Source organism: Crocodylus siamensis, chromosome 1 (genome assembly GCF_052110815.1).
Source record: "Crocodylus siamensis isolate JL-2025a chromosome 1, ASM5211081v1, whole genome shotgun sequence".
Taxonomy (NCBI): Eukaryota; Metazoa; Chordata; order Crocodylia; family Crocodylidae; genus Crocodylus; species Crocodylus siamensis.
In genome coordinates, this window is record NC_143395.1 from 63,992,196 (window position 1) to 64,006,123 (window position 13,928).

At 42.4% G+C, this 13,928-nt stretch overlaps 1 protein-coding gene across 3 annotated transcripts in view; it reads left to right on the forward strand.

The window, feature by feature from the left end:
• Nucleotides 1–13,928, forward strand: part of TTK (TTK protein kinase) — a 73,519-nt gene that overhangs the window by 57,184 nt on the left and 2,407 nt on the right. For all 3 annotated transcript variants that reach the window (XM_090035370.1, XM_090035354.1, XM_090035360.1), the window contains 7 exons: nucleotides 1,076–1,233; nucleotides 1,330–1,481; nucleotides 3,462–3,586; nucleotides 6,457–6,537; nucleotides 8,366–8,542; nucleotides 11,657–11,747; nucleotides 11,996–12,093. In XM_090035370.1, the coding sequence (XP_089891496.1) occupies nucleotides 1,076–1,233; nucleotides 1,330–1,481; nucleotides 3,462–3,586; nucleotides 6,457–6,537; nucleotides 8,366–8,542; nucleotides 11,657–11,747; nucleotides 11,996–12,093 (882 nt within the window). The remainder of the gene's footprint in view (nucleotides 1–1,075; nucleotides 1,234–1,329; nucleotides 1,482–3,461; nucleotides 3,587–6,456; nucleotides 6,538–8,365; nucleotides 8,543–11,656; nucleotides 11,748–11,995; nucleotides 12,094–13,928) is intronic.

Genomic DNA, 13,928 nt, shown 5'->3' on the forward strand with positions numbered 1-13,928 from the left:
TTGTTAAGAAGGCTAACGGCATACTGGGCTGCATTAGTAGACTTTTGTCAGTAGATGGAAGGAAGTGTTTATTCCCCTCTATTCAGCACTGGTGAGGCCACATCTAGAGAAATGTCCAGTTTTGGGCCCCCCATTATAGAAAGGTTATGGACAAGTTTCAGAGTCCAGTGGAGGGCAACACAGATGGTTAGGGAGCTCTGGCACATGACTTCTGAGGAGAGGCTGTGGGAACTGGGCTTCTTTAGTCTGCAGAAAAGAAGACTGGAGGGGGTTTAATGGTAGCCTTTAACTACCTGAAGGATGGTTCCAAAGTGAATGTAACTAAACGTTCTCAGTGGTGGCAGATGACAGAACAAGGAGCAATGGTCTCAAGTTGCAACAGGGAAGGTTTAGGTTGGATATTAGGAAAAACTCTCACTAGGAGGGTGGTGAAGCACTGGAACAGGTTACCTAGCAAGGTGGTGGAATCTTTGTCCTTGGAGGTTTTTAAGGCCCAGCTTGACAAAGCCCCAGCTAGAATGATCTAGTTGGGGATGGTCATGCTTTGAGCAGGGGAGTGGTCTAGATGAATTCCAGAGGTCCCCTACCAACCCAAATTTTCCTATAATTCTATGATATGGAATAAATGGAAACCCATTAACCTACTCCAGTGGACATTAAACGTAAACTCAGGAGGTCAGAAGCTAAGTCGTCATTACCTATTCAGTGACAATTGAATTAATCATTTTGCTGTCTGCTTATCCAATAGACCAAGCCCTAGTTTTTGATATCATGTGTTGCCCTATTGTAAGTCACCACTTTGTATAAAAGTGGACACTTAAATCAAGGTGATTCTGACTGTAGGACTGTGCTATCCTCCGATTCCCTTGGAAATACTTATTTCAAATGAAGGTCAAAAGTAGTGTGGGGCCTTTATGGGGAAATGTTTTTGTATTTTCTCTGTAGAATGAAGATATGCTGCTTCATCTACCAAACAAGGCTGTCTGCTTGTGCAAGGTTTGGTGATAGAGCACCAATAAGTGAACCAGTATTGGAAATATGCAATGAAGTCCTTTCTGTTTGTGTTTTGTTACAGGTGTTTCAGGTACTAAATGAAAAGAAGCATCTGTATGCCGTCAAATATGTGAATCTAAAAGAAGCTGATCAGCAAACTGTTGAGAGCTATAAGAATGAAATTGCTCATTTGAATAAACTGCAGCAACATAGTGACAAGATCATCAGACTTTATGACTAGTGAGTATATGTTACACTCATATTAATAGCTTTCAAAATGTTGCTTAAAGCGGTTACTTTAAAAGTTTAACCTCAGTATAACTATATTTTATTTAGTGAAATTGCTGAACAGCATATCTACATGGTAATGGAATGTGGAAATATTGATCTAAATAGCTGGCTTAAAAAGAAAAAGAGTATTGATCCATGGGAAAGAAAGAGCTACTGGAAAAACATGTTGGAAGCTGTTCACACAATCCATGAGCACGGTACAGTAAAATCTGTTATCTGGCATGAGTGGAGAATGCCATGTGCTGATAATGTAAAAATGCCAGTTAGGTAAATATACCGGAGCCAGAGAAGGGGGAGGAAGGGCTTGCACATGGTGACGTTGGGGGTGGGATGGGGGTTGCATGTGGAGGTGGCGCGGGGTGGGGGATGGTGGTGGTGCAGTGGCAGCACTAGGTGTTTGCTTGTGGCAGTGCAGAGTGGTGGATGGCAGCTGCAAGACGGCAGTGGTGCAGTGCTGGTTAATAGAGTTATGCTGGTTATTAGAATGCCAGAAAATGGGGATTTTTATCATATTTCTAGGGTTTAGTATACTGCCTGCAATGCAGATAAAATAGACGTTGTTGGTTTGAAGGGCTACTGCTATCTGTTCTGTTGGAAGTTTGATTGGCTTTTTAAAAACCGTAGTTTCATGACCGAATATGTGACCTTTATATTTCTTTTATCAGACACCAGAAGTATACTTTACTTCCAGATCCTTTTGAAGGAAGTTAAAGTAACCAAATAGTCCTTTTCTGTGCAACTTGCTCAGAATCTGATGCACAGTCAGTGATCTTGACTAAAGTGTTAAGTTTTGTACAAGACTAAGATACAGGACTTATGAGTAGTGTCTCAGGCTCAGGAGATCCACCTGGCATCTGATGCCCCCCAGTTGTCAGACCTGCCTGCGCATGTTCTGAGGCTTCCCTTTTGCCTCCTCTCTCTCACGTGTCACAACTGGATCTTAAACTCTTTTAACTGGGGAGGCCTTTTCCTGGGCGCCCTTCCTCTCTGTTCACTCCTCAGAACTGCTCAGCACCAAATTCTGGGGTGGATTTCTCCTTCAAGATGGTTGCAGTTGTGGCTTTCAGAGCAACAATTGTGGCATCCAGCTACCCCCATAGTCATGCCCAGCTACTTTGCCCAGCCTCACCTCACCCTCTGAGGTTCTGGGCCCCTAGCCCTGATATTGTGTGGCAGCCTGGGCAGCTTGCATGATGCTCTGCTCCTGGGGTCTCTGACCCTTGTTAGGTGGCTCTATAGTGGGTGTCTCTCAGGTACCCCTGTGGCCTCCAACCTGCCCCCATAGCTGCTCCTGGTCCACCAGGAGCTCTTGGCTCCTGTTACAAGTAGGTGGTTTTTTTAATGGTTGGAGTGATGAAGTAGTTGTGGTGGTTCAGGAAACCATGCAAGAGGCAGGGATTCTGGCAGGTGATATTTTATTGAACCAACCTCATGGTTGGAATTGGCCTTAGGTAAGTTTTTTCAAATGCACCAGAATGAATGATCACAGAAAAACATTAAGGACAACACCACCACAACTGTATATAGGACAGCACTTTTCACAGAATAACCACTCACTTTTTGACTTCGCTATCCTTGGGCTCAAGGCATACTTACAAAGCACCTGCAGAAGGTGAGCCTGAGAATAAAAATTCATAAGCTGGCTGGACACTAGGAGTCAAGAACTCCTCCTAATCTTTCTTTTTCATTACATTACAGGAGATAATGACCCTTTTCCCTTCATGAAAGGTCTTGATTCTTCTGCTGTTTACTCCTGGGAATTCTTCTATTCTCCAATTTTTCATAACCCTGTCAACTGTTTTTAGTCCTTGCAGCGCCTGTTTTCCTTGGCATATGGAAACTTGTCTAAGTCTATTCCAATCATGAAGTTGGTTCAATAGAAAATATTGCCCACAAAGATCTTCCTGACGGTTTGCAAACTCAAAGGAATAACACTCCTTTGACAAAAACCACAAGTTTTTGTTCTAGTCACAATTTTGTAAGAACTGGAAGCCTCTTTAAATGAAGCTTTAGACTCAACAGGAGTGTATGGTCTCAAAATACAGTGGCCACTACTAATCAATGCGTATTGTGCTGCTTCACTTCTGTGGTAGAAAAAGTGTATCTAATTAATTAGTTTGAACTTCCCATCTTAATGTAATTTTGTATTGAATTGAAGAGCTGTTTTTACCTTGCAGGCATCGTTCACAGTGATCTGAAACCAGCAAACTTTCTGATCGTTGATGGAATGCTAAAGCTAATTGATTTTGGTATTGCAAACCAAATGCAGCCAGATGTAACAAGCATTGTTAAAGATTCCCAGGTGAAATATTTTTGGGAAAATATTTTTAGAAAAACACTCTCTAAAGTGCTTAAACGATTACCAGTCTAATGATTAACAAATTTGTCTAAAAACAAATGCTGGAAATTAGTACTATGCCATACTTTGTAGAAAAGTTACCTGGCGGGGGAATTCAGCCTATTTATTTTTACATTTGATTTTGATAAAATGATAGTATTTGGTTACTTGACGAGGTTGTCCTACTATCTTTTCAAATATATTTTGTGGGCTGTAAAATATATCAACTGTCAGATACCTAAGTAAAAGGAACCATGACAACCTATGCTTCTGTATTATTGTTGAAATGCATGATCTTTAGCAGCAATGGAGCTGGATTTTTGGGGATATCACACTTTTTTTTATTTCATTTTCCCATTGGTTAGAATACTTAAGGTGGACTAAGATAATGAAACTTCATTATCAGCAAGCTCACGGATGACACCAAGCAGGAGAGTGTAGTAGATGTGCTGGAGGATAGGGCTAGAATTAGGAGTGACCTAGACAACTTGGAAGACAAGGCCAAAAGAAATCTCATGAGGTTCAACAAGGACAAGTGCAAAGCCCTGCACTTTGGGTGGAACAGTCCCATGCAACAATACAGGCTGGAGGCCGACTGGCTAGGCAGCAGCTCCGCAGAAAAGGACTTAGGGGTTCCAGTGGACAACAAGCTGGATATGAGTCAACAGTGTGCCTTTGTTGCCAAGAAGGCTAACAGCATACCGGGCTGCTTTAGTAGGAGTGATGCCAACAGATCGAGGGAAGTAATTATGCCACTCTATTCTGCACTGGTGAGGCCACCTCTGGAGTAGTGTACAGTTTTAGGCCCCCCACTACAGAAAAGATGTGGACAACTTGGGAGAGAGTCCAGCAGAGAACAACAAAAGAGGGTCCAGAGGAGGCCACTCATGGTTGAGGGCCTCTGTGGCCAGCCCTATGAGGAGAGGCTGAGGGACCTGAATCTTTTCAATCTCCACAAGAGGAGACTGAGGGGGGATCTTGTGGCTGCCTACAACTTTATCAGGGGCCACCAGCAGGGACTCGGGGAAAGTCTGTTCCCCAGGGCCCCCCTTGGAATCACCACGAACAATGGCCATAAGCTGAGGGAGGATAGGTTTAGGTTAGATATTAGGAAGAACTGCTTTGCTGTAAGGGTGGTCAGAGTCTGGAATAGGCTTCCCAGAGAGGTGGTGCTCTCACCTTCCCTGGAAATCTTCAAGTGGAGACTGGACAGGCACCGGGCTGGGGTCTTATGACCCCTGCCACCCCCAGTGCTCCTTCCTGCCCATGGCAGGGGGTTGGACTAGATGACCTGTTTAGGTCCCTTCCGACTCATTGATTCTATAAAAAATGTTTAGGGGCGGGACACATGACATGAGACAGCAAACGGAAAACCTGGATCCTGCGGAAAAAAGTGGATTTTCTCCTTTAAAGGAGAAAAACACCGAAAACCACGGGTTTCCTCTTGCAGGCTGGCAGAGTTCCAACATGCAAGGGGATACTTGGGGCAGTGTGGGCAGGGGGCACCATGTGCATGTGTGCATGCACACATAAATGGCAGCCGGACAGGGTGATGGAGAGCAGCTCCCTATAAGTAAGTCTGTGAAGGGGTGTGGGAGGGAGGCACAAGTGCTCCCCAGACTTCTGTGCCCACAGTGGGTTGTGGCCTGGAGCTGGCCCAGCTTGGCTGCAGGCCAAGAGCTGCCTCCTCAGCCTAGACCAGAGTGGAAGGGAGCACTGCACTGCCATGACTGCCAAGGTGAGGCCCCCCTTTGCCTGCCTGGCAACAGTGGGGGCATAACTCTGTGCTGCCACACCTCGGTCACGGTGGTGCAGCACTCCATCCCATGCCAGGTCCTGCCAGCTAGGCTGTAGAGGTGGCTTATGCCCGCAGCTGGTCCGGCCCGGTTGCAGCCCTGTGCCCCACTGGGCGCAGAAACCTTGGGGGGACATGTACCCCTCACCTTCCTGCAGTTTTTCCTGTGCCCCCCCATGTGTTGGCCTGTGCCCACATACCCATCTCTTTCCTCACACTGTGGGGTGGCTTGGAAGTGAGGGGCACTGGCAGGGCCAGGGGGCATGTGGCCCAGGAGTGAAGGGCAATGGCATGGGCATGGGCAGGAGCCAGAGGCAGGACACTGGCATATCAGGACTGCTCAGCACCACAAACCAGTGTGGGGGACAGCTGCAGCTGGACGTGCATCCTGGTGGCCAAAGGGGGCATGAGGAGCTCTGATTTTTTTTTTCTATGATAAAAGCAAAATCAAACAGCAACATGTACAGGTATTTAGAATTTATTTTATTATAATTATTGGGGCACACTGGTAGACTTCCAAATGGCTAAATCCAAAGGGATTTAGTAGCAGCCTTTAACTACCTGAAGGGTGGTTCCAAAGAGGATGGAGCTGGACTGTTCTGTGGTGATTGATGACAGAACAAGGAACAATTGTCAGCTTGCAGTGCAAGGGAAGCTTTGGTTGGATATTAGTAAAACCTTTCTCACTGGGAGGGTGGTGAAGCACTAGAAGGGGTTATCTGGAGAGGTGGTGAAATCTTCATCTTTGGAGGCTTTTTAAGCCCCAGCTCAACAAAGCCCTTATTTAAATGATCTACTTTAAGGATGGTCCTGCTTTTGAGCAGGGGGGTGGACTAGATGACCTTCTGAGGTCCCTTCCAACCCCAGTCTTGTATGATTGTAAAAGATGAATTGTTCTGTGCTTTATTACAAGTCTTAATTAAAAAACAAAAAAAGCCATTAAATGAGTAAAGAAATACTTGCTTCAACCTTAAAAGTAAGTTTTACTTGTGTTGCATGCCTGCTTCGTTTACATAACTTTCTATTTCTTCATTCTTAGGTTGGCACAGTTAATTACATGCCACCAGAAGCAATTAAAGATATGTCCAATTATGGAGAAAATGGGAAATCCAGATCAAAGGTAGAACATTTTTTCTCTCCTTAATCCTTTCTCTCCATCCAAGGAGAATATGTTCCAGACTTAAGTGATTCAGATATATATATTTTTTTTCCACTTCAATCAGAACTATTAAAAACTTGCTCTTGGATAACTGGGCAGAGGTTTCAGACTAAGGGTGTGCTGGATGGCCCTTGCAACTTTAGGGGTGTAAAGTAGTTTGTTACTCAATATCCTGGCATTGGGTACTAAAATATGACATGTACAAATATCACTTTAAAAAAAATGGTGAATTACATCTTTTTTTAATGTTGTTTCTTTTTAAATGAAGGTAGTCTTTCTATCTTCTGATCAGGTACAAGCTAGTCCAAATTGATTTGGGGGAAATCCATAAACTATTTTCAGCCCTAGTGTGCAGTATAAATTGCTGATTATGTTATTTAAATTTATTCCAAACCATCAACTTGTGTGGGTTTGGCTAACATGGCTGTATCTCTTGAGTTTTACCCCTTGTCCTGTTATCTTCCTTTTATTTATGCGATGCCCTTTTGTGTCTTAAATTAGACTTGCTGTTTATTTGGCATAGAAATAGGCAGACTTCTAACAGGCTGAAAGACAAATATAAGGAACTGATTTAATAAAGACCAGGCTACCATTTTTCAGATGTTGCTTTATTTCCAGCAGGGCTTGCAATGAATGCTCTTCCATTAGTTGATATTGTTTCCAGCACTAAAGCATCCTTCTTTTTCTGCTTACACATATAAAAATATTTAAATCCAGTGTGTGCATAGACCAGTGATTCTCAACCAGGGTGCAGAGGCATGTGGTGTGCCATCAGCTCCTCGGAGGGGTGCCACAATGTCTAAGGAGTTAAGTAGGTAAACTAGGTAGATGAACACAGGCCTGCCTGAATGATTCCCCACTCCCACTGCCCAGCTCCTTGGCAAAGCAATAAGCATTGCAGTGTGTAAATTAGTTTTTGAACTTGGATCTTGCTTATAAGTTTTATGGGGTGGGGCCTCAAATCTGGTGAAGGGTGTTTTGAACCCAGTGAAGAGTCCAAAAAAGGTTGAGAGCCATTGAGACCAATCTTGATGTTCATTTTTTCTCACAGAGCACTCATTTAGAGGTTCTTTTCAGCAAGAGACAAACTAATTGTGCAGATGAAGAAAAAGTAATTTTGACCATAAAAATGCACTTTCAGATCTGCTTATTTGATGAACTTAAAGAGAGCGCTTCTCTTGTGTGAGTGGTAGACCTAGTTCCTGCAACAGGAACTGGGTGGTTGTGCTTTTAACTAATTGTATGGTCACTTTCCAGATGTCACCTTAAGCACAAAAAATGTTACAGTGGATATACTGGCATTTTTAGCATTGCATGTTCACAGAGGACCTCATTTTTAAAGGCATTTAAAACATTTTTGTTATACTTTTAGCCACATTGCTTGTCATAAGCCAAAAGTGGACCTTTTTTTTTCTTGGGAGGGGAGAGTTTAATATTTGAGCTTCTGAAGCCTTTGAAGTCATTGAATGCTTTTCTCAAATGTAAGCTGTTAGGATACTACAGTCATAAATAGTTCTACTGAATAAAGTATTTATTTAGAAATTAATGTAACCAGGCATTCTATAAACCTTGTATTATCTATGTTGGTTAATGACAGTCTCACTTCTGGCCTTTTAAGCATCATCAGTAGGTATATTACCATCTATGCATTGCATAATGATTTACGTACTAAAGACACAGCAATGTAAGTAAAATTTTAATTGTATGTGTAAATTATGATATTTGGCAAGTATGAGAAGTGCTCCCTTTTAAGTGGTATAATTATCTGAATAATTTTATTTGGTTTTAGATAAGTCCCAAAAGTGATGTTTGGTCACTGGGATGCATCTTATATTGCATGACTTACCGGAGGACCCCATTTCAGCACATAACAAATCAGATCACAAAACTTCATGCTATAATTGATCCTAATCATGAAATAGAGTTCCCAGAGATTGCAGAAAAGGATCTTCAGGATGTCTTAAAGGTAACTCACTTTTATATTTGTATTAGGAAAAAGTAGAATTTAGATTCAAGTTATGGTAGGCTTTATTCTAGATAGTTTGTGTATCTGACTTGCACTTTGGAAAAACTTTTTTTTGTTTTTTCATAGCTGGGCATTGTTCTGATACTGAATGTAGTATATTGCGCAGTATTCTAAAAATGAACTGCTGAAGGTCAGGCTAGCTGCACAGCTTTTACTTGCACTTTTTTTAAATACGTCTTTTTTTTCATTTAGTTAACATGTGTAGTAAATGAATATCCTGGGCAGGATGTCCATGTTCCTTCAGTTGATGTCAAAGAATATATTTGTCTAGATTATTTTTCTGTGCAGAACACAGAATGTACTGGTGTAATGATTCAATTTGGTTGGTACAAGTATAAGCTGATACTATCCAACTGTTGCACCAGCATAATCTTTCAACACAATGTGCAGCAAACATGCTCCAACTTGGATCCCCAGTGAACCAAATATTAAAGTTGTGTTGATTTTTGTTCACTTGCAACACAACAGGTTCATACATATAAACCAGCTTGTAGATTGAGTAATGGTCCAAATTTAGCAAGAGTTTTTTAGCTTCCTGGGGAAAAATAGCACTTTACAAAATTGGCTGGTTCTTAACTTTTTTTTCCCCCTACCCATCTTGGTTCTGAGGGTTTTCCCAACTGGTCTTTGTTTCTCAACACTTGGGTCTGATAGTGCATGATGCTCACTGCCTCTTAAGAAGTGACCCCGCCACCCACACACACGTTCTTAATGCAGTGGGCTAAAACTCATGAGCCTAAAAGACTGAAATGTCTATATGCTACAGAGGTGCAACAGAGCTGTGTTAGAGTCTGAAGTCAGTCAGACAGTCAGAAAGCAGGGTAGATGCACACTTTTTATAGGCTAACTAAATAAGATTTCAGTGTTATCTGGTGTCTTGCTGTAATCACTGAAGTTACCTAGCTATGATGGCAAGTGGCTTGAAATAAGCTTAGGTTTGTACCATGCACACCTTAAGACATCAGATTCTACCCATTTGCAAGAACCTCTAAAATGCGCAAATATTTTTTTGCCTTTGAAGCTTGCACAGTTGAATCTTTCCACCCAATATGTAAGTTATTGCTTGACATGTTGCTGTTGTTCTGTCTACCAGTTTTGTAACAACAGTGTTGATGATCACTTAGAATTGTTGAAATAAATCACCAAAGAAAAGGTAAAACAGTTAACAAGGATGACTTGGTTAGTCAGGATAATGTTGAGCCCTTAATGGTACTACGGTTCCTGGTATATGGTCCCTTAGTACAAGATGCTCATAACTTTTGTAGAATCTTTTGAGTTTATGGCACAAAGCTAGGGAATAATGGGGGGGTGGTCAGGACCATGAAAGGGAATGTGGCGGTGTGTCAGTAGTGCTAAGGGTGGGAGAAACATGGGACAGGAAAGAGTGTGGCAGAATAGTTCAAAATCTGGGAGTAGGTGATGCTTTGTAGGAAAGGGAACAAGTATGGCAGTGATAATGAGGGGAGTAAAAGAGGGCCCACTGCTTCTAATCTCTCCTCTGCCAGGTACAAGCAAAGATCTTTGGTTCTCTGCCCTTCTGAAGTGGGTTTGAGCTTCTCTCCCTGGAATCTGTCTGATGCAAGATGTCCTTTGGGAATTCTTGTCTTTTTCAGTGAAGAGTTAAAAACAGTAATGTTCATGGACCTACTTAAATTGTGGCAAGAAAGGCTTTTTTGCAGTGCACAGAACTGATTTTGAGGGGCACTTTGTAGCAGTCCCACTCCTCAGTACTGATTGGCAGAGACACCCAGGGAAGAGGAGGAAGAACAAGGGGGCAGCTGCCATCTTGATAACTGGCTGCCTTTCATGTGCCCTGTCTCCTGGAGCTGATTGGTGAAAAGGCCCTAGGGAGGAAGAGGAACGAGGGGCAACTACCATCTTCTCTGCCCTTTGTCCTGTCTTGCCAGCTGATGCCTTCCTCCCCTAGCTGTGAGGACCACTAACTCCTACTGGGGAGCCAGCACTTCTTAATTTTTCTTTTTTTTTTTTTTTTTTTTTTTGTGGGCAGCCCCAGATTTCATGAAATCCACAAAACAGTGAATTAAGTAGATGCCTAGTTGTTTGGCATGCAGACACAGTGCATAGGAATAGGTAATGGGCATTATACATCACATAGAATTACAAGTGCATGCCTCGGAGGGGTGATAACACCTACTGAGATGCATGGAGTGAAATAGTTTCACGTTGTATTCGTTTCATGAGGACAGGGCAGGTTTCCTGTGAGTGCCTTTTATTTAAATATTTAGTTCTGTAGACTTTTTTAAAAGTGCTCAGAGGTTCATTTCACAGTAGTGTGTCAGCAATCTGGAATATATGACTAGTTTCCCAGGTTAGTGAAGGCAATGTCTTGGGTGGAATTCTCAGAGCAAGAGAGAGGGTTTTTTGTTGAAGCTGGCTCAATATTGAGCATGGGCTAAGCAGTTTGCTAACATACCTTAAATTTGCATTTTTGAAAAAAGTGTAAAATTACCTCCTACAATGGTCGTGTGTTCTCTCCCCAGCCTTGGTAAGGGTAAAGTGATAGTTATTTGGTGGTGTTCTGTCTTAGTATGCTAACGAGCACAATTCATAAAGTACACGCAGATCGCTCAAGACTGTATTTCTTGATGTTTCCAGTTCACTGATCCAGTAGGATTATTAAAGTTGTCCTTTTATTATTGGCAGCGAGTTGTCCACGGTATTGTGTTAATCTTGTAGCACGACTGCTTAGTATATTTTAAACAAAATGCCTTGGGATTTACAAATTGAAGTTTGGGTCTGCTCTTCACACTTTTGCAGCCATCAGGGCAGAAGTACAAGATAGTTTAACTGGGTGCAAAAATTTGAAACAAGCCCCCCATGACATCTTTCAGATTTTAAAATCTTTTAGGGACTTTCCCAGCAAGGAAAGCTAAACTATGTCAACAGCTTTCATAACTTACAGATTTATACATAACATGTTATTTATTTTAATTACTTAGAATGCTAAGCATGAAAATTTGGCAGTGGAAGGCAAAGCTAAAACTCTACTCTTCCTCACCCCAAAATAACCCTTCTCTTCTCTTCTCTTCATAGTGCTGTTTGATAAGGGACCCTAAAAAAAGAGCATCTGTTTCCGAATTATTGATGCATCCATATGTCAACATTCAAGCCCATTCACAGACAGGTGATTTCTTTAAATTTTATTTAAACTACATTGCTTGCTTTAGCAAAAGGTTTTATTTTACATTTTTGTAAGTTTTGCACATTTTCTATGTATTGGACTCATGCTTTAAATGTATGTATATCTGTTTTGTTTCAGCAAGAGCTAAAGTAACTTTTAATTTTGAAATTCCTATCTTTTAAAACAAAGATTTTGTATTTTGTAAATTACTTAAATATTTCAACATCACTATGTGTCTGAATGAACTGTAGGTGGTTCAAATGCGAAAGGAACAACAGAAGAAATGAAGCTCATTCTTGGCCAGCTTGTTAACCTAAATTCTCCCAACTCTATTTCAAGAGCTGCTAAAGTGAGTACTTGGCTTTGTGTTAATGTAGTAGTATTATAATACTGTACCATTTAATATTTTTCAGATTTAGTAAAACATAAGCAGTTTGTACAATTGAAATCTAAAGTATTAAAAACATGTTTCATTCTAAGCTTCATGTCTTTATCAAAGGAGGTGCATAATTGTCATAAAACTTGCTAGCTTAAAGCTATTATCTCTTGATTCTGTAGAGTAGAATAGGGATTAAAGGTTTGGTACTGGTCTTGCTGCTTGGTTTCCTTCTCCTCTGCTAGGCTGCAAATAGACCTTGACTTTGTGCTGCCATAAAAATACTTATGGTGGCACAAAAGCCGAGTAAATGGATGTCATCCCTTTCGTGTACTACAAATGCTTAAATGTTGTGACCCCACCAAAGGTAGTAACAGTTTGTTCCACTTTTTTGCAGTCTATTGTCTGTTCACTTATAGTAGGAGACTCACCACCACAGGCCAAACACTCATCTAGCCATAGGGGCCTGATCTTGGCGGGGTGGGGAAGTGCCCTGGGTGCCCTGCCTGGACTTGGGATGTGCTCCTGCAAGTAGAGTTAGCGTGCCTATTGTGCTGCTGCTCCCAGGTCAGGGACCATGTGAAAGTGCAGAGGGAAACTGCTAGGGGAGCACCCTTCTTCAGCTTGTAGCCTTGCACAGGGGAAACGGTTCCCCCACTAGTATGCAAGTGGAAGAGGGCAGACACAGCCCTCTGCAATTTTGCAGACGGATGTAGGGTGACTTAATTCCCCCCAGTGTGGGCCTTCTATGTGTGGATTGGGGAACTCCCCCAGGGGTTCCCCCCTCTATTTGCATGTGGTCCTTGACTTGGGGATAGCACTATGATAGGCATATTGTCACTTGGTGCCCTTTTCTCACTGCTGCCTTGGGGTTGTGGCACCACATGCAAGTGGAGAGTGGGGGGAGGAACCCCTAGGTGAGCTCCCTACTCTGCACTTGAATCCTGAGCTGGGGGAGGCGGGGGAGAATTCCCTTGCACCCTGACATGGAGGCATGTCTATAAGCAGAGATTTTCCTGCTTGCAGACACAGGTCTCAAGTCAAGTTGTGACCTTGGGTACTTTACTCTCAAGATCTGGTCTCTGAAGCCCTGGAGTGGGGGGAGAGGACTGAACTTTGGGAATGACAGCCCAAGCAACATCTTAAATGTTCACGAAGTGGATCAGCTGTGAAAGTCCTAGGAAGTGTGTGTTTGTTTCCCTACCTCTTGTTCTGTCCTTGATAGGGATACTAGCAATATGGATGAAATAACAAGTTTTCATTGGTCAGTCAGCAGCCAATTCAGGTGGAGGATTTGGGGATCTGCTGCATTTTCTCTTTCTGGTATGCTGGCAGGCTTCCTCTGTTAACCCTGTCAATGGTTAGAAGCAGATAGCAAGCTTCTGCTGATTTAATGTCTCCTAAGCCTCTGAAGAGCTACAGCACAACATTTTAGAAAAAGCTGGGGGAGGCAGCCAAAAGATGCTTCTAATGCCTAGCTCTTCCTGCAGTTTTAGGCTTCGGTATCCAGTGTGTCTAACTTGCAGGGGTGGGGCGTCCCTTTTTTACCGAACAATTGTAGTATGACTTGTCAGCATTCAGCCTTCCTTCCTTCCTCCCCCTCCTCCCAATAAAAAAATAAAATCCCTTTGATATCCCCTTCCAACTCTTCACAAGCATCTCCAAAAAGGCCTATGAATGGAGGTAGAGAAGTCTACCGATTTTGGGGTATGGGGCAACCTTCTTTCCAAAACATTGTTATTACCACATAACCCATGATTTTGAACAACCCCTCCCTCCCCCCAAGAATCCTTTCACTTTTCCTCTTG